General features: G+C 39.9%; 1 protein-coding gene across 6 annotated transcripts in view; it reads left to right on the plus strand.

Moving 5' to 3' along the window:
• Window positions 1–19548, plus strand: part of FAT1 (FAT atypical cadherin 1) — a 164614-nt gene that overhangs the window by 52625 nt on the left and 92441 nt on the right. For all 6 annotated transcript variants that reach the window (XM_090036045.1, XM_090036047.1, XM_090036041.1 and 3 more), the window contains exon 3: window positions 5363–5677. In XM_090036045.1, coding sequence (XP_089892171.1) covers window positions 5363–5677 — 315 coding nt within the window. The remainder of the gene's footprint in view (window positions 1–5362; window positions 5678–19548) is intronic.

The following is a 19548-nucleotide window of genomic DNA, read 5'->3' on the forward strand; positions in this document are numbered from 1 at the left end:
AATAATACATTTAAGAAATAATTTTCTTTCTGTCTGCTCTATTTCTGGCAATGTTCCAGTTGCTGTTTCCCTATTGCCATTCTAAAGTTCACCTAGATAGAAAGGTTTTTATTTCTGCATTTGGTTGCACACTTGAAGCATTTATTTTTAACGTTGAGTTCAAACACCAAATGCAGGTATTTTGTTTCTTCAAGTGTTTCATAAAATGAACTTCTTTGACACTTAGTGTGATTTGGACTTTTAAACAGAAGCATATATTGAAGAAATGTTGGTTCAGCAGTTTGAGTTCTGTTTCAACACAGGAGAAATGAAAAAATGATTCATTTCAGTTTTACTTGTTGCTTGGGTAGGTGAGGTTTCCTGATACTTATTGCTAATGCATTTTCACAGTGCAGGTGACCCTAAAGCAAGTCAAAATTGGAGAAATTCTAAATGCCAAGGCTGTCCTGTTGGGTAGACATTTGTGCTACATGGCATGTTCCGTGGTTAAGTAATCTGGCAGGCTGTGTTGTAAAAATGTACAGTAACAAGTAATGGGTTTGTTATAGTGCATAATTTTATAGAAATCATGTTAGGGACCCAGATCTAGTTTGAACTGAAATTTTAATAAAACACTTACAAACATTTAGTGTGCTATATTCTTAGACACTGTTGTTTTCATCTTTTTATATCCTGAACTGACTACTTCTGGTTTTCACTAGTAGCATTTTTTTTCTCTCATTTGATTTGAGTTTTTTCAAGTACTGGAATGATATGTTCCCAAGAAGCAAAACAGCCACATTCTTTATCTAGCTAGGTTTTAGCAGCTAAGGGAACTGGTGAACTTTGTAATAGGCAGGTGTGTGGGTGGCAGGAACGTAGTTAGTTTATGCTTCCAGGACCTTTGAAAACAACCAGGGCTATCTGAAAATTAACCTGCCACTTCTGATATAGTCAGTGTTGAGAATGTGGGACAGGTACAATAATGGCTGCCCAGCCCACAAAGTAAGTGTGTCTACTGCATTCTGCACAAGCTGTAAGCAACAAAAAGCCCTGCTAGGAGGGAATTAATGTAATCTAGCCTTGTGGTCAGTCGGGCGTGTAGTTTTTGCAAAGTTTCTACAGGATAAAGAGGAGCACAGCCTGTACAGATTGTAAAACTGAAATGCTTGCATGCTACATTCAATTCACAGGTTTCTATGGAAAGGCTGTGGTCAAAAGTGAGGTCACGATTCTTAACTTCTAAGAAGTATTCTTCCAAGCAGGTCTCTTGAATAAGTAGAAAGATGCACAAAAAGAGTAATCGGAGTGAGAAAAATATAGATCCCAGAAATGTAGGGGAAACCGATGCACTTTAAAAGAGCATTTTTTTTAAATAGGAGAATTAGAAATTATGCTAGACTTTGTGATTTTTGAGCAAAATGAACACAAGAACTAATTAAGTACATGTACTGCATTGTTTTGAAGAAGTGGACAATATAAAATGCTAATGTACTTTAAATTATTACCCTAACTTTGTAATAGTTTACTGTTTACTGGTATTAGTAGATTCTTCTGCAAAGATTGTAGTTCTGCAGGTAGTACTTCTAAATATCCAAACCATTTTACAGGATGTAAATTTCTGTTTTAAAATACAATACTTGTATTTGTCCTTCCTTTTGTTCCAGCTCTTTTTATGCTTTACAAACTAATTTTCCTATTGACATCTGGTGGTGGGTCTGAAATGCTGAATATGATGTTGGAAATGCTATACATGCCTGCTTTGAAGTTTGCTTGAGATTTGTTGTAATAAAAGATACTTTTTCGAAAAATGTAGGGTGTTCATCATCAAACTCTTTAGCAGTTCCTTATAAAGGCAAAGAAATGATTAATAATTAGTGAAATTGTTACATGTTTACTCCTGTGCATGCCATATTCTTCTTTGTTCCTGTTGACATGTTTATGTATAAATATACATATATAGATATAAAAATGTTTAAAACAAAGGCTAAAATACTTTATTTTGATGATGTAAGACAATGGCACGCAATCTTTTGGCCCCACATGTCAGATGAAGGGTGTGGCCTGGTCCACAGGGTAGTACCCCGTGCTCCAGGATTGGGCCCATGCCACCTCCCCTTGCTGGGATTGGGTCCTCAGGACCCTGTACTGTCTCCAGTTGTACCCCAATTGGGTATTCAGGGCATCATCAGGCCCAATCCTAGCACATGGGCCTGGAGAATGGCGTAGGGCCCTGGAGCCAATCCTAGCATGCAAAACCAATCTGGTGTGTTAGGGCCAGGTGACATGACATCAGTGGCCACATCTATCCTGAAGGCCAGCAGGTAAGCATCCCGATATAAGATGCTTCTCTTTACCTACGAAAAAAACCATTTATCTTAATTATATTTAAAGAACCTCTAACTCAAAGGAAATAACAGAAATGCTATTTTTTTACAAGTGTCAGACTGTAGAAGCACATTCAGAAATGTGTGGTTTATGTAGATTTAATTTTGCTGACAGCATGCATGAGTAGAGCAGATGGGCACAGGAAAGGAAAAAGTACAAGTATTCTTGCATCGTAAGTATGTCCACAGTCTCAAGGCCAGCTGGCATATCACTGTTTTAGCTTATTGAAGGTCCAGTCATGGTTAGGCCTTTATGCATTACTGTATCATAAATTATAATAGTATTGATTAATACCTGCCAGGCAGTGCCTCTTTCTGGCCTCTCTTATCACATTACAGCTGCTATTTCCCTTGTACTTTGTGTATCTATTAAAGTAATTTTATGTCAGATTTAGCTAGAAAATGCCAGTGAGAAGATAGCTTATATTGTGTAAGAGAGATTAGCACAAGAGATAAAAATGGTGACCGACTTTTTTATCTTTATTTGGCTCCTTGAAAACTTGATACTGTCCCACTTGTCAAATAAATTACATCAGATGTCAAAAAACTTCTTGTCATGGGGCACCTATAAATTATGATTGTACCTTGTGGACTAAGGTACTTATGCTTGTAAAATAAATCTATATTTCTTTTCCTCACACAGGATGCATCTACTTTTGCAATTAGCGTGTAGCAATAAACTCTGACACTGTTCATGCTGGAGTTTATTGCTCCCAGGCACAGTGTTTATATGTGCACTCGGAACCTCAGCCCATTGAGCCAGGGTGCTCCAGCCCTGGACTGGCAGGAGATCTGGGGGATTAGCCTGCCAGCCCAGGGCTGCTTGTCTTGGCTCAGTGTCCTGCAAAGGGAATGGCTAGGGGATGATGATGCTATAGTGCAGACCTAACCAGCAGGCAGCTCCATGCTTATGCCTCAGCCAGCCCCAGTCGCAGTTTACATGTGCATTGCAGTGCACTAAATGACTCTGCCATAGGATAGTACTTATCCTGGACCATACTATCCAGCAGCAAAGTTAATTAGTTTACTGTACCATTCAGTGCATGTGTAGACAATGACACTTTTTACTGCAGAGCTAATTGGTCAACTCTGCAGTAAAGCACACATGTGGATGTACCCACAGTGTTGAAACTTTAGGTCCTTACTCATATTTTACTGAAGCTTTATTCAGACAAACTCTTGTAGACTTGAGAAAGGAATTCCATTGAGTCTGTGCATTCTATAGCTATTCCTTTCTTTAAAAGTACTGGGTTTTAGTTCTTTTTATACACGCACAATAAGGGTAAAAGGAGTGCTTTCATTTGCCAAATTATTGTAGCCTAAAATGAAAAGAAATACATATGCCTCAACTTTGTTTCCAAAATTCTCAAATCCAAGTATTTATTCTTGGTAATACATGTGCATTTATAAAATTCACATGGGCATCCCTGTATGAGTGCATCTTGCCACTACTTTAAATAGCTTCTTATTAATCTGCATGGTGATAAATAGCTCCAAAGGTTGGCACCAGATAACTTCGGCTCTGATCCAAGATGGGTAATGTTGAGCATTTAAGTGCCTTTGGTGGTGGAAACTTGAACCTTTATGAATTCTCAAGTATCTAAGCACTTGAATGGGGCTTTTCAGGATCATTCACTAGGATGTAGGTATCTAAATGTTGCCCAAATAGCACTTTAGATTGGATCATGGGCTGCTTTTTGGATCCAGCACTTTGATTAGGCCTGTCCAACTTCCAAGTGGTAGGGGGATGTTGACCCATGAGCTACACCCATGGAGGCTGCATACCTGGGGGGCACACTAGGGTGAGCCATGGTCCTCAAAACTGCTCCTTTTTTGAACTCCTGCCATCACCCACTGCACCAGGTGCACTCCTTCCCACTGCACCATGAAATCATGAGCTCATCCTCAGTTCTGCATGCTATGCACTATAAGAGCCCTGACCCCTGGCCAAAAGGGAGAGGAGCCTGAAGACTCCAGCCATTGTTTTGGGGGGAGTGGCAGCCAAGCAGGAGACCATAGGCTATAGGCTCATTCCTCATGGGGCATATGTGTCTCATGCACTGCCACTTAAACGGCTGTGCCTTGCATGATTTAAATGTTACATTCACAGTATTAGTGAATAAAGAGAGTCAGTCAAGTATCAAAGGACTGTAGAAAATTCATATTTAGTAGTCTAATATTATAAAAGCCTTAGTCTGTCTGTCTGTCCATAACGCTGTATTTGCACTTTGATTGGTTGTCTGAAAAAACAATCGGAGTGCTCCAGTAATATTCCAGACAGGCGGCAGTGGCACAGCGGAGCACTGCCATTATGGCAGGGGATGGCCCTCCTCCCTGGAGGTAGTGGGAAGGAGTGTGGGTGGGGTGGGGAGTGGGCCTGGCCCCGAAGTGGGGGGGGGCGCAGATGCGCACCTCTGTCCCTGCCCCCCCACCTCTCCTCTCATTCTTGATGGGCAATTTGCTAGTCTGTTAGAAAAACTTTTAGTGGTGTAAAATGATATGGTAATTCTCAATTACCATATCATTTAACCATTCAGACCATTTCAGGCTGGACATAAGGACATAAGGAAGAACTTCTTTACAGTCTGAGCCCCCAAGAACTGGAAGAGACTGCAAGGTGCAAGCACCTACTCTGGATTTTCTCAGAGTCAGTTGGACATTTATCTTGCTGAGATCCTGTGACCCCAGCTGACTTCTTGCCCCTGGGGCAGGGAGCTGGACTCAATGATCTTCCGAGGTCCCTTCCGGCCCTAATATCTATGAAAATCAAGACATTACCTTATCAAAAGGAAATTACATTAAATATGTTGAAACAATACAGTGTAAAATGTGAAACCTTCTATTTGTTTAAAAAAAAGAACATCCTAAATCTTCTCAGTTTTGTCTTTACAAATATGAAAGGCTGTAGAATCATGGTTTCATTTGTTTAACTTCTTTCTCTGATTTGATGTGCTTCTTAAGCATTTAATATCATTCTTCTCCTCCATTTTGAACAGGTATAATAGAGACTGCTGATTGGCTGGACCACGAGACAACTTCACATTATTGGCTAACTGTTTATGCAGCAGACCAAGGCATTGTGCCTCTGTCGTCTTTCATTGAAATCTACATAGAAGTTGGGGATGTTAACGATAATGCTCCTCAGACAACTGAACCTGTTTATTACCCCGAAGTAATGGAAAATTCACCTAAGGATGTATCTGTCATTCAGATTGAAGCATATGATCCAGATTCCAGCTCTAATGAAAAGTTAACTTACAAGATTACTAGCGGAAACCCCCAAGGATTCTTTTCAATAAATCCCAAAACCGGTAGGTATTAAACATATAATGTTATGTGAACAGTGTATCTATGAATTTATTCTCCTGCATAAATGGACAATATTAATGTTTTTTAAACTATGGGGAGGCTATTTTATTGTAGTATTACATTCACACTTTTGCCACAATTGCAGAGAAAACAAGGTACTTTGATCTTAAATTTATTAAGCACAATTTATTTCAGTATGATAATAATATAATTTGCATGTAGTCTGTGCTGTGCCTGTTTTTTCTACTTCAGGTTTCTGTTTGTAGACAAATAGAGTAGGATTGCTTGTGAATTGCTTGCTCAGAGGCATAGTTTTATTCAAATCTATCTGAACTATTTGATGACTGATTATTCCCCAGTGTAGCGGAGCACTAGGGTGCTCGCTACTAGTGATGGTGATGCAGGCTTAGCTGCCAATCAGTAGGGCAGCACAGTCGGGGGTTGCCTAAGCAACAGATTGGGTCAGCTGACCAGGAGGGGACAGGACTTGGCCTTTATAACCAAACAGGCCAAGACCAGACTTAGTTCCCCTCTGGCAGCCCAAGGAGCAGGAGCTCTGCTGCCGTAGAGCAGAGCTGAGTGGACCAGAGTTAAGCAGAGCAGCCAGAGCGCTCCAGCATTCATATAATGATGAGAGGGGGTGAAGAGAACCCTGGCAGAGAGGTGAGGGAGCGCCTAGGTGGTGCACAGTTTAAGTTATAGCCGGGCGGCTTCTTTTGGGTTGTAGACGGTTGGCTCAGGGCTTTATGTTGCTAGTTTGTTATCATTACACCGGAGGACCGGGTGAGGCTGTAGGGGTGCGAGGAGGCCTCATTAGGAGCTCCCCAGTAAGGTGGGGGGTGCTCCCAGCACGGTAAAGAGCGCTGCGTTTCGGGGTGGCCCGACCCCAACCGCAGTAGAGGTGGCTATTGGGATAATTAGTGCGGTAGAGAGCACTGTGTTTTGGGGTGTCCTGACCCCAACCCCAATGGGGGTGACTATCGGGATAATTAGCGCGGTAGAGAGCATTGCGTGTGGGGGTGTCCCGACCCCAGTGGGGGTGGCTAGCGGTATAATTTCAGGGGAGTTACCCAAGAGTGTGGGGGTTCCTGGTGACCCCGGCCCTGCAGGGCGGTATTTTATGAGGCCCCAGTGCGGGCGAGTAGCGCGAGGAGCGCGGGACAGGCCCCAGAGAGGGTGAGTAGCATGAGAACCGCAAGACAGGCCCCAGAGGGGGCATGAGACCCCAGTGAGGGGAACTTACTGCGGGAGGCGGGTGATGAAGCCCCAGCAGGGTAGCACCCAGTGGGGAAGCACGCGATGACCACAGAGAAGCCCAGTCGGGGCGAAAACATGGGGAGCGCAGAGACAAACCCTACGGTGGGGGGGGGACCTGCGGTGACCGTGGTGAGACAGACCCTAGTGGGGAACTACCTATCTGGGAGAAGCCCCAGCAGGGGCAAATCTATTGAGGAGCCCAGCAGGGCGAGTGTATAGACAAGCCCAGAGGGGCGAGCTTAGCGAGGAACTTAAAGGAGCAAGCATAGTGAGCCAGCCTGAGTGGGCTAGGGAATACAAGGGAACCGGTAAGAGGGCGCAAGTTGCGTGACAAGCTCGGGAGCACCAGTAAGGGCGCTGGTTGCATGACAAGCCCAGGGGCGTTAGCCGGGACGCCGGTTGAGTGACAAGGCCAGAGTGCCTGCGGGAGGCACCAGTTGTGTGGCAAGCCCAAGAGCGCCAGTCAGGGCGCAGAGAGTAAACTGACCAATCAATGTCCAGTACATCTGCGAGGCTTGGGGCGTGCTAAAGGGGAGGTTGGAGGCACGCATAGCTCATAAGGCTGGGGCGCACCGGGTCATCCCTCATAGGATAGTGACCAGGACGAACAGAGCACCGTGTCATAGGGAACAGTAAGGCAGCCTCCCTTAAAAGATATATAACACCAAGACGTGGTGGGTGAGACTGAGGGTGCTAAACAGTTAACTTGGCATGGTAAGGGGCGCTAGGGAGATCACGGCCGCTCCTAGGGCCTGCTCTGTGACACCTAGGATAAGAGGATCGTTATCTGGCACAGAATTTGTGAACGATAAGCTGCTGAATGGGATATTTTGAGTGTGAAAACAATACAGTTCTAGTTCAGGATTATTCCTAAAACACAGAAGTATTGATGTTTCTAACAAAAAACCTCAGATTAAAAAAACAGTGACCTTTTAATATTATGAACTAGAAATCCTGAATTGTTTGTAGGGATAGAAAAACAGGAAGAAAGACATAGATATTGTAATTGTTTTTTATTGAAGCTGTACAATGGATTTAAAACAGTAAAAAGGTCACTCACCATTATTTGCTTGCGGACAAATGTGGAAACTGCTCTTCCCCATATGTAGTATGGGATTAGCACCTTAGAGACTTAATCAGACAGACAGGAACTTTCATAGACAACAACTTACTTCATCAGATGCTTTACTCGTTAAACTTTGTTCCAGGAAGTAGTACCAATTCTGACCCATGACTGTGGCTGTCGTTTTAATTGTATATTGTTGCTCTGCATTGTGGAGGGATATACAAGTGCTATATAGGGCTGTGCAAAATGGCAATGTTTCGTTTACATTTCAGATTTACCATTTTGAAGAGACAGTGTTTCGTTTAGCTCTTTGAAGCACTTTTCTGTTCACTGAAACTGTTTCACTGTTTTGACGCGTTTTGGCGTTTTGCCCGTAGACTATAATGGGGAATCACAAAAATGCCTATAACATTGTCATTTTTTGCCTGATTTGGATGAAAACAGCAGGGATGGTACCCCCTTCTGAGGCCATGAAGCCTGTCAGGTTTCAAGAAGATAGGTGCAGGGGTTTCTGGGAAACAGCACCTCAGACTGTTCAGAGCAAAACTCATGACATGCAAGTATAGCCAGCTATACATGTGGATATCAGAGCAGTCCTTCCCCACTCTTTCCCTTCTCTCTCCTTAGTTTGTATTTCCCTGCAAGCCCGGCTTTGAAACTTGAAACTCCTTTGAAATTTTCGAAATATTATGAGTGCCCTCATTTCGTTTCAAATCTGTTTTGAAGCCTTGTGTTTCATTTCAGTTTTGGTGTTTTGTGCTTGAAATACCTTTGAAATGAAACATCTGTCAAAATTTTTTAGTGCTACATTGAGGTTGCATAAAGGACTGAGGATGTAGATGACCAGAAATGTCTTCTCAGGACCCAGAGTGGTACAAGTGCACCTTGACTTCTCTCATTCCCTCCTTGGCCTCTTCAGTGAAGCTATTTTTGTTAATGTGGAACAGTGACTTCACTCTCCAACCTTACAAAGAGGAGGGGAATTAATTCTTGATCTATGTTACTTTCCACCCCTTGCCCTTCAGTCAGGGAGTCACTGAAGGCTTAAAGGACCAGCGTGTAGGCAAAAACTATATTACTCAGGAAGCTTTAATATGCACATGAAGTGTTGATTTCAGAGTTAATAGCTGTCCTACCTTTTTATCCTTAGTTGCAGATATAGAGGACATCTGGCAGTAAAACCAGCAAGAGGCATAAATCAAACAAATGTGTTGTATTACTGAACATTTGATCATTTCTCAATTCTACGTTGCCCCTTTTCCTTGTCACTCACTTTTCCCCCTCTCCATCCATGTGTTCTTTCCATCACAAACACGTGATCCCTTCGCTTCTGCTTTTTTTTATATCCTGTTTTCTTTTTTCTTTTGTCTTTTATCTTTTGTCTCCTTTTCTCCCTTCTCTGTTTCCTGTTTGTCTCTATTCTTGTTTGCTACTGCTTTACTTCTCTTTTGTCACAATTCATCTGCCTCTTTTTGCTCCCTTTTCTGTTTCATCTGTGCGCTTCCTTTTCTTATTTGGCATGGGTATAGCCAGAGGGGAGAATAAGGGGTGTCTTTAAGTCTTCAGGCACCATTTGTGTCATAGTGGGTATTATTAGTATGCAAAGACTCATGCTTCTAGTCCCACTCACTACTAAATGACATTGCCTTTAATATATGGTAGGGTTTACTAGCTGTTGGGTGAAGCAGTTCAGCTACAGGTGTCTTGTAGAGAGAAAGCTTTGGCAGTCAGATCATGATATAATAATAGGTATTGAACTTGAAAGTACTAAGGATTTGTGTATAGGGGACTCTGTCCTGCTTTTATTGTAGCAGCTACACCTCAGAAATCGGTAATGTGATATGGAGCATTTGAATGCACAGGAAAAAGCAACTCAAAACTTTAAGCTACTTAGAATTGAAAATGTAAATGCATTTACTCATTCTGCAAAAAGTTCAGAAGAGTCTTTCAAAGTCTATAAATGTACATGTCTTAACAACAATAAAATGTTGATTAAGTCTTAACTGGCGCTAGGAGTCTTAACTGGGGATAAGAAAGAGTCGATCCATTGTTTGGAATTGTTGTTGTTATTTCTGCTTTATAGTCAAAAGTGTCAAGTATATAGGAGAGGGGAAGACAAGGGAGGGGAAGGATGTGATTTTTGCCTTGAAGCTTTCTTCATTACTAGGCTATAGTAGACTTGGTGCTGAGTATCACCAGTGAGGGTTAAGTGGTCTGGTCTTTATATTTTAAATCCCCACAGTGGTGAGGAGGACTTCATAAGTATCCAAAATGGCTCTGCTGGGATGTGTTTGGTTTAAAACTACCGATCTGTACTGGATACAGATTCATTAAATAAGGTGGACCAAAAAATGCAACTTCAAAACCATTACCTTCCAAGTGTCGTTTCTGCCTATTGCAAATCAAATACAATTATTTTGATTAGCCTTTATTTAGGGCTAAAGCTTTTTCAAGTATGTTTAGAATGTTGAGCATGTTTTAAAAAATCACTTGAAAGAGATGCTAATTATTGTTATAGCTATCGCATAGAGTACAAAGTGCAGTTTACACCACTATGCAATAGTGGTCGCATGCATTTTAATAAAAAAAGGATTGAATTATGCCTGAGTAAAATCCTTATTTATGAGTGAAATAACCTGTCCTACCAACCTGCACCCAATTGCGTAAAGCAGATCTGGAATTAAAATATTGCAGGACTCGCTGCAAAACTAAAACCTGATGCTGTTTTAAACAGTGGATAATTGGCAGTCTAGCGATTTAGTACCTTTGCAAAGAAATACCACAAAATAACAATAGAATCATAGACAAGTAGGACTCAAAGGTACCTTAGGAAGTCCAAGCCCCTGCTCAGGCAGAACCATCTAGGTTTAAAACATTCCAGACAAGAATTTGTCTAACGTGCTCTTAAAATTCCAAGAGATTCCATAACCTCTCTGAGTTGCCTGGTCCCATTGCGTAACTACTTTTCTAGTGAGAAAATTCTTTCTAATACCCAAACCGAATTTCTCTTATTCCAGTGTAAGTGTATTTTAAATACTTAAATGTGCAAACATATTTTAACGTTTGAGCCCAGTGCAAGGGACCTTGTAGAGTGCAGGAAGATGGCCCCATTTGCCCTTTTCTGTTTCATAGTGTCATGGATGCTTGTACAGCCTGTGGTAATAAAAATAATAAATAAGGGTAATCTAGATGAGAGCTATCCAGCTCACAGCTGGTGGCCCCCTGCAGCCCAAAAAGGGTTAACCAGCCCCCAAGCTGTCACCCTGCCGCTCACATGTGCAATATGGTGTGGGAGAAGGGGGCTGCATATGTTGTGCAGCAGAGAGTGGGAGTTCACCTGCAGAGGAACAGTCTGGGGGTCTGTGATACCTGCAGGGTGCAGCCCTTGGCTATTTAGAAGTTGGAGAGCCCTGCTCTAGATTGAAAACTGCTCTGTGTTCTTTGCTAGTAGCTAGTCTGTATGAAGCAATTTGTGAGGCCACAGCTGGAGTACTGTGTCCAGTTTGGGCACCGCACTTCAAGAAGGATGTGGATAAGCTTGAGAGGGTGCAAAGAAGGGCCACTCATATGTGATTAAGGGCATGGAGGTTAGGACCTATGGGGAGTGACTTCAGGAACTGAGCCTGTTGAGTCTGAGTAAAGAAGGCTGATAGGTGACTTGATGCTCACCCCTGCTGTAGGGGTCTATCAAGACCTAGGGGAGCAACTCTTCAGGAAGGCACCTCAAGGGGGAGGACAAGGACCAGTGGGCATAAGCTAACAAAGGGTAAATTCAGGCTGGACATAAGAAAAAACTTTTCTCTGTAAGGGTCACCAGAATCTGGAACACACTCCCAGCAGAAGTGGTGCAGTCACTTTCCTTAGAGGTGTTCAAGATGAGGCTGGACAAGCACCTTTGAGTTCATCTGAGCCCAATAACTTCCTGCCCATGGCAGGTGACCAGACTTGATGAACTTACAGGTCTCTTCTGGTTTTATGATTCTATTAAATGTGACTTTTAAAATAATTCTGCTAACATTTTTTAGTTTTATACATAGAAATGCTATAAATAAGAAAGCTTAGCACATTTCTACATCACATGCGAATTTTTTTTTATCACCTTTACTCGAAGTATGTATCTGGTCTTTGATAAAATTCATGATTTTTTTTTTTTTTTTTAACCTTGGAATTCACTTGTAACAAAGAACACTGCTGCACGGGCAAGCCGGCAAGAACAAGAATGGCAATCATAAGTTTATTAGCAACAAAAAATGTGAGAGATTAATTGTACAACATTCAGGGTCAGTGAATATAGACAGTAGGGCAACATGCATAGAGCAACATGCATTTGGATATGCATTTAATCTGTGGTTTTGATCCGTGAATCTGTCAATATGAAAGGGCGCTCTGTTCTGTTTCTTTGCAGAAATGGATTTGGGCTATGTGTGGCCTAAATTAATCAGAATTGTGGGGTTTTAAGCCATTTTACAGTTTTTGGAAAGGAGGAATTTCAAGAGGTGACATTTCATAGGCACAGACTGGAGGCTTCATTAGAACAATACATTTATTTGAGATTCAGAGAAATGCATAAAAATAAAAAGAAGCAATGCTACTTTTAGAAAATCATACAGTTAATTCTCTATAGGCAAAAACCCTATCTAATGACACATGGCTAAATAAAAGATCCACAAAAGTGAATCAATGGTCCTGACTCTCTGTTCCATCCTTGGCCTGTCACTCAGTCTGTCCATAAAATGACTATAATATCTGTCTATAATGTAGATGTGCACTCTAGACTATAAAGAGTTGCTTCTTTTTAAAGTGCTACAGATTTTACCTAAGGGTTATTGTGAATGGCTACATTTGTAATTTTATTTATTTTATTAAATTTTAGCTTATATTTGAGTAGGAATGTTTGAAATATGGGAGTTAGAAGTAAACAGCATTAGTTATATTTATAAACCAGGTATAGAAACTGTACAGTGAGTCCTGTACTGAAATACTTAAATATACTGAAATATACCAAAAATTCTAACGTATGTTTTATGTGCATATATGTTTTATCCATTTACAAGTAATTCTGTGCAACAACTAATGTTATACTTTGGATGAATCATCTAAAATGTTGTTCACTAGTCCTAATTTAGGATAGCAGTCATCTGATTAATTTTACCAGGAAGTATGAATTAAACTCCTGATTTATGTCCTAAAAGTGAAAGATAATCAGTTGAATGATATAAGTGTTTCCACCCCCTTTCAGTGTTCTCTTGTGTACTTCCATATATCCTTTTTGGTGAGAATTCTAAAGAGAATATAAAGACCAGACATTGCTTTTAAAATAAGCACAGTTCCTTCAACTGAAATCCTGCAGTTGCAGGATACTATTTTTCTATTATTGCTTCCTGTAATTTGTAATTTTGTTCTATTCCTGTTCTTTCTTGTGAGATTGCAAACTCCATGTGAAATTGGAAGAAAGGCATTGAGCTTTAACTGACTAAGTAATAATGGCTCAGCAAGTTGCATGTAAGCCACTTGAATTCAAGTGGTGAAGAGTGTTGTTAATTACTTTAGGACTAGAGCCATTAAGTTGCAGTCCACAAACAAAAGGGATTGACTGAGTCCCTGCAGGGCTGCCTCTGAATCTACCCTTCATATGGATATGTTAGTTCTGCAATGCTATGGTAGAAAAGAGAGTCTCTATTAAATATTTCAGGCTGTTATAAGTAAAAGTGAGATCTGAAAGGATGTTGTGTTAAGATGTCTGAAAAAGCAGCATGTACTATCTGTCCTTATTGGCAGGCTTTGGCTTGGGAGGGTAGGGACAACAGTGGTTAGGATCATTTCCCATAATACTGAGCATGGGGTTGGAATCCTTTTCAGCTGTTAAGGACAGGGAAAGGCTCCTTACATTCTACTCTTCAATAGTGTGTCCCTGTATTAATCCCAGAAATTGTCCTTTATACTTTTAAATAAAATTCATTTTTGCCATATCAGTATGCCTATTTTTCCTCTTTCCCTGGGACTCCTGCCTCATTCATTGCAACAAATGGATAGTGTTTGAGGAAGGAATCAGGTTTATTTAGCGAATGAAAACATTTAGATGCCTGTAGATGTGCTCTGACATGTTTTAATTGGATTTCATTAATTGGGTCTGCTGGAGCATTTTCATTAGAATTCAGCAATGTGCCCCATTGTCATATGTATTAAGTGTCCTGCGTTTCAGAATGGCTGCAGGGGTGCTTTAACTAAAACTTATCAAATGAGCGTTAGTTAAAGTGCCTCCATGGCCATTTTGAAACATGGGATGCTTAATACACAAGATGGTGAGACATTTTAATTAGAACAGGTCTCTGGGAACTGCTCTTTTTTAATTCCCCCTGGCCCCCCAGAACCCAGTTGCCCATAGAAGTCATGCCTCAGTTGAAGATGCTGGGAGGCATATAGTGAATGAGGCAGGATATTAGAGGAAGAGAAAAAATTGTCTTCAGGTTTGGAAGATTGAATGCCCCTTTAGAGAACTGGATTCTATTCTTGCCTGTCCACAGAACTTGTGTGTGTTGTTTAGAAAGTCAATTAACCCAAGGTTTTCAGAGGTTGTCACTAATTATGCATATCTTCTTTTCTGGGTGCCCAGCATGAAACACCTGGGGGCCTGGCTTTCAGAAGAGTTGAGTGCTCACAACTTCAAGTGAGGTTGATTAGAGTTGTGCTTTTAATATGTAACACCAAATGAAAATGCTTAGTGGTTTGGAAAAACAAATCAGACCTGGTTTTTGAAGCTGGACCCTGAAAATTAGACATTTGACAGCCTTAATCTCTTTGTACTTCATTTCTTCAGCTGTAAAATGGGCATCACAGTGTTACCTGATTTCCTCTGGATGTTATGATTATAAATATAAATGTTTGATATTTATGAAATAGTTGTTGTGATGAGAGTGCCATGGAAATGCCACTTTGGACATGAATTACGTACTGAACACAAAATCATTAAAAGGATGTACATTTAAATGTGGCCAGAAGCTACTGACTGAATGTGAAGAACCAAATAAATCTTGAATGGCTGGCTACTGATCTAGTGAACAACATCCATTTTGTGCATGGAACTGTTTATCCTTATGCATATGCACATGTGACCTAAGATAAGGATCTGTAGGCAACCTTCATCCTGGAGTGTCCACTTATTTGTGAGTTCTTGATTTTGCAATCTTAACATTCTTGTATCCATATTTCTTGAGTGGAAGACTGTTTGTTTGTTTGTTTGTTTTGCATTCTTAATTCTTCTTCTGCCTATAGTGTGGCAGGTTTGTTATTTCAAGTTATTTCAAGTTTATACCATGCCTCAGGATGTTCAAAAACATAAACTAACAAAGCTGTCCGTTTAAATATTTGAAAGTTAAAGAGATGAATAAAGACATTTTATAAGGTATTTTAATGTAAAACTACAGGATATGATGTCAATAAATAAAAAGCTTGGTGTGTCAGACAGTACAATTTTGGTAACACTTAATGTATTGTTCCTACTGTCTGATTACTAGCCTCTGCTAATAATCCCTGGAGCATTGTGAAATCATAAAATGCTAATAGCTGGTGTATATAATGGCTGATCATCTACCTCACATGCTCATATCAGTTTACAACTGTTACTAAGCTTCAAAGCAGTGCCAGTTTTTTACAGCTGATCTGGAGACTAAATAAAGAGCAATAGGAAATGGGTGCAGCTGCAAACAACTTCCAATAGTTTCCGATAGCACAGGAGAACTGTTTAGGGAGGAAATGAAGGACCAGTGGCTATACAATGGTATAGACTTCATTTTAACAAAGGAAATCTCTATTGTTTAACTACTTGTGGTTTTTCATCCCTGATGCCCCATACTTTAAATCAACTGAAAAATTTGGATATACATTTAGCTACAAATTCTTCAGATGGTGACATGTTTCTTTCCCCTGTTCATTCCTGACACAAAATGTGTAATGTATGTAGTAAACTGCTAGGATCTGTTACTTACTGACATATCTTAGGAGGAAGGAATAAATGAGGCTATGCAGTCATGCTGACTTTGAGCCAAATATTTTAAGGAAACTAATAGGAACAGAATTTTGTCCTTAAATAGCTGCAAAATTACCATCATAGAAGTTGTTACTGCACATACCGACTGGAGCTGAAATATATCTGTGAGTTTAGAGGAAAAAAACATAATTTGGCATAAGAATAGAAAAATTCATAAAAATACTCTCAAGGGTTTGAAAGTCTGTGATGAGACCTATTTTCAGAATTATTTAAAAAATTCAGAAATAATTTTAAATTGGGCATCACTACCGTTCTCCAGTGACAGGCTGGAACAGCCCAGTTCAGGTTGAAGGAAGGACTAGCCCTAAGATCTGGCTGCTGCTGCTGTGGCTTCTGCCACTGCACCTTTCTGCCATCTAGCTGCGGCACAGCATGATGTGGTACGGCCAGCCAAAGCTGCTTACTGCCAAATGCCACTGAAGCCCCCCACTCCTGAGGCCAGATGCAAGAGCTCCATGGGGGAATGTAGTCTGACCCCTGGTTTAAATTGATATTTCTTCTTGCGAGTATAGGATTGCAAAGAATAGCAGGAGGAAGGGAAAGAGGACCGTCCCTCTGCCCATATCTCTTCTAGAATAATTATAAGAATATAGTCAGTATGAGCTACATGGCAGACTGTCTGCATAGCAAGTCTGTGGCATATGGGAAAGCAGGACATCCTTTCCAACCTATTATGCAGAAATAGATATGGTTGGGGACATATGGGAATATGAGACTTTGTTCTGCATACTTGCGTTGAGCTCGACCAAGATATGTGGAAATAGTAATCATAGCATATGGGAGAGAGACAAATATCTTACTGGCATGAGCCACTAGCATATTGCTTTGACCCTGGAGGGAATTGCAGGTTCTCAATGAATAATTCCTTCCCATAATGCTCTTGGTGTATTGCATCTTAAGTGCTGTTCTTGATTTTTATAAGGAAAACAGTCGTTTATAGTTAGTATTACAAAATTTGTTCCTACACAGAAAAGGTTACCAGTCAGAATTTGAATCTAGTGCCAGTTCCAGTTTTTATTTCTATAAATAAAAAATGTAAGACAAACCCAGCAAGAAAGAATGTTTAAGACTATAGTGCTGCTGGAGACTTCTCAGTTAAATCACAGCTCTGTCCCAGAACCAGCTTTGTCATTTCATTGCTTAATTATTTGTTCCTAGAGCTAAAACCATCCGTTTGGTGCTCCTTTACCTTTACCTAATTTTTCTGTCTTAATCATGAGTGTTATACATGGGAGTATACAGCTGGTGCAGTTAAAATGTACGTTGCCTTTATATCCATATGTAAGATATTATGGGTTGTCACCATTATGTGCCCTTCAACATATAGAGAAACTTTTATATACAAATAAAAAGGTAAAAGAAACCTTTTTAACATTTGCATAAAAAAAAGATGACTTTTTTATTGTCTTATTTTATTTAAGCCAACATAACTGTGGTAGAAGAGTTTTACTAAGAATGAGTAACAAGCTTGAAGGAGCCATTGGCTAGGCCCTCCCCCAGCTGCTGCGTTCAATGAGTTTATTGCTGGAAGATAACTTGGGTCTTTCTTTTCTCCTTAATGTGACTTGGGTTTATGTTCTACGTGTTTATGGATATAGCAAAAGTGTCCAATTTTTGAGCATGAACAGGGCAACATGTGTTCTAGGGCTTTTGCTGTTAGAAATACTCAGAAGAAAATTTCAGCATCAGGAATGGGCCGAAGTTCCATTACTAAAATGGAGGAACAGGAGTTAATTACGCTTGGTTTTGGAACATCAAAAGAATTTCAAGTTCATTGTAGGGTGATAGACATATTATTGTTGTTCCTTTTTGATTGAACTAGCTTGTCTTAAGACAAATTAGTGATGGAACCTTTAGCTGGGAAACTTTTGGGTTTGTGTGTGTTTAATTTTCTGAGATTTGCACACATGCACACACATCACACAATGACAACTTATGATTTATAGAGAACTAGTGTCCTGAAAGAGTCTGTGAAATTGTGAGAAGTATCTGTGTGTTCTGGACATTATTTTGAACTTCTGCTTCTTCCAACATAAACCAATCCTAACATCAAAGGCTAAAAAGAGAGCTGGGAAGAATCCTATCTTGGAGTTTTGCTATTCTTTCTTTCATTTGATAGCTAGCTTAACTCTTCTTTCATTTGAAAAGATTCAGAGATATTGTGAGGGGTAATTCCAAGGAGATTTACAGCATCACTTCTGGATGTCCAGAAAACAAAAATATTTCAAAATACTGTTTTGCACCTCTCATTTTCCAAGAGGTTGGAATGATGCTCAGATGAAAATAAGGCAGCCTTTCTAAAAGAGAAAGTTAAGCAAGTCAGTTAATTTTCATGCAGTCTAGTTAATATTGTATTCTTACTTCTTTCATTATTCTTGAGGGAAATAACTTTCACTTACTGTTGTGGTTGTGAGAAATGTGTGATGTCCAGGCAAGATCCCTTGCATGTCTGTGATTTTAATATGCATATTTTGAATTTTTTGTGAACTTTATTTTTCACTCAATAGTAGAGAGAGAGTTATGTATTATCGTGTTTTTTGTGAAGAGAATCAAGTCTCAAATTACTGCCGTCTTAAACTACAGGAGACCATATTTTGATGTACAGGAGACCAGTCTGTTGAAACTGACAAAGGAAAACGGGCTTTTCCAATTGATAAGTTTTTACTGGAAGCACTTAATGTAACTTTTAATATGTAAAAGAAAACAATGAATTGATTAAAATAAGTAAAGTAGCAAGCTGATTATAAACATTTATCTAATCATGGAGGTCTTAATACTAAGTTTCCATGTTCTGCAATCTAAGATTAAGTTTATTTAAAGAAAATGCAAATGAACGACATTCTGTTATTTAAGTGAAATGCAGTCATACTGGCATAGTTTCTCATCTTTTCATTTATAGTGGGTAGTATCTCTTTAAAAATTATTAAACATCTCGGATTAAGCTGGCCTAACTTGCTACTTCATCCTCATTAAAGTTAATACATTTTCAGTGTAAGGTATTTATTTGCCTTCTGTTTTCATTTTAAGGGATATTGTGGTAATATTGAATGTGATTCGCTACTGTAATAGAACTACATTTGCATTTATTGTTAACTATGTTATGGACTTTATTTTGCCTTCAGTTTGGCCGGTATAACTCATACTAATAGGTAACAGAGCTTTTGATGGAAGACTTTAATACAACTTCCCTTTGTATTTACATTTGGATTCTGATCGTACTTTCTTTTGTGTGCATGTCCATTCTTATTCCACTGACTTGAGTAGAGTTGCTGTGGATTTCACTGAGTTAACAGAGATCAAAAATCTACTCTTTAAGGTTCATTTTTCAAGGACAGAGTTACAACTCTGTAATAGGACAGAGCACATAAGTGCTGTTTGACTGCCTTGATGTCCTGTCAGGTAACTTTGAAAGTGTTATTTTCCCAATGGGCAGTTCCTTAGTGTAAATAGCAAAATACTGAGACATTTACATGTTAAACCATACATTTTATATTATTTTGGTT

Source organism: Crocodylus siamensis, chromosome 2, assembly GCF_052110815.1.
Source record: "Crocodylus siamensis isolate JL-2025a chromosome 2, ASM5211081v1, whole genome shotgun sequence".
NCBI lineage: Eukaryota > Metazoa > Chordata > Crocodylia > Crocodylidae > Crocodylus > Crocodylus siamensis.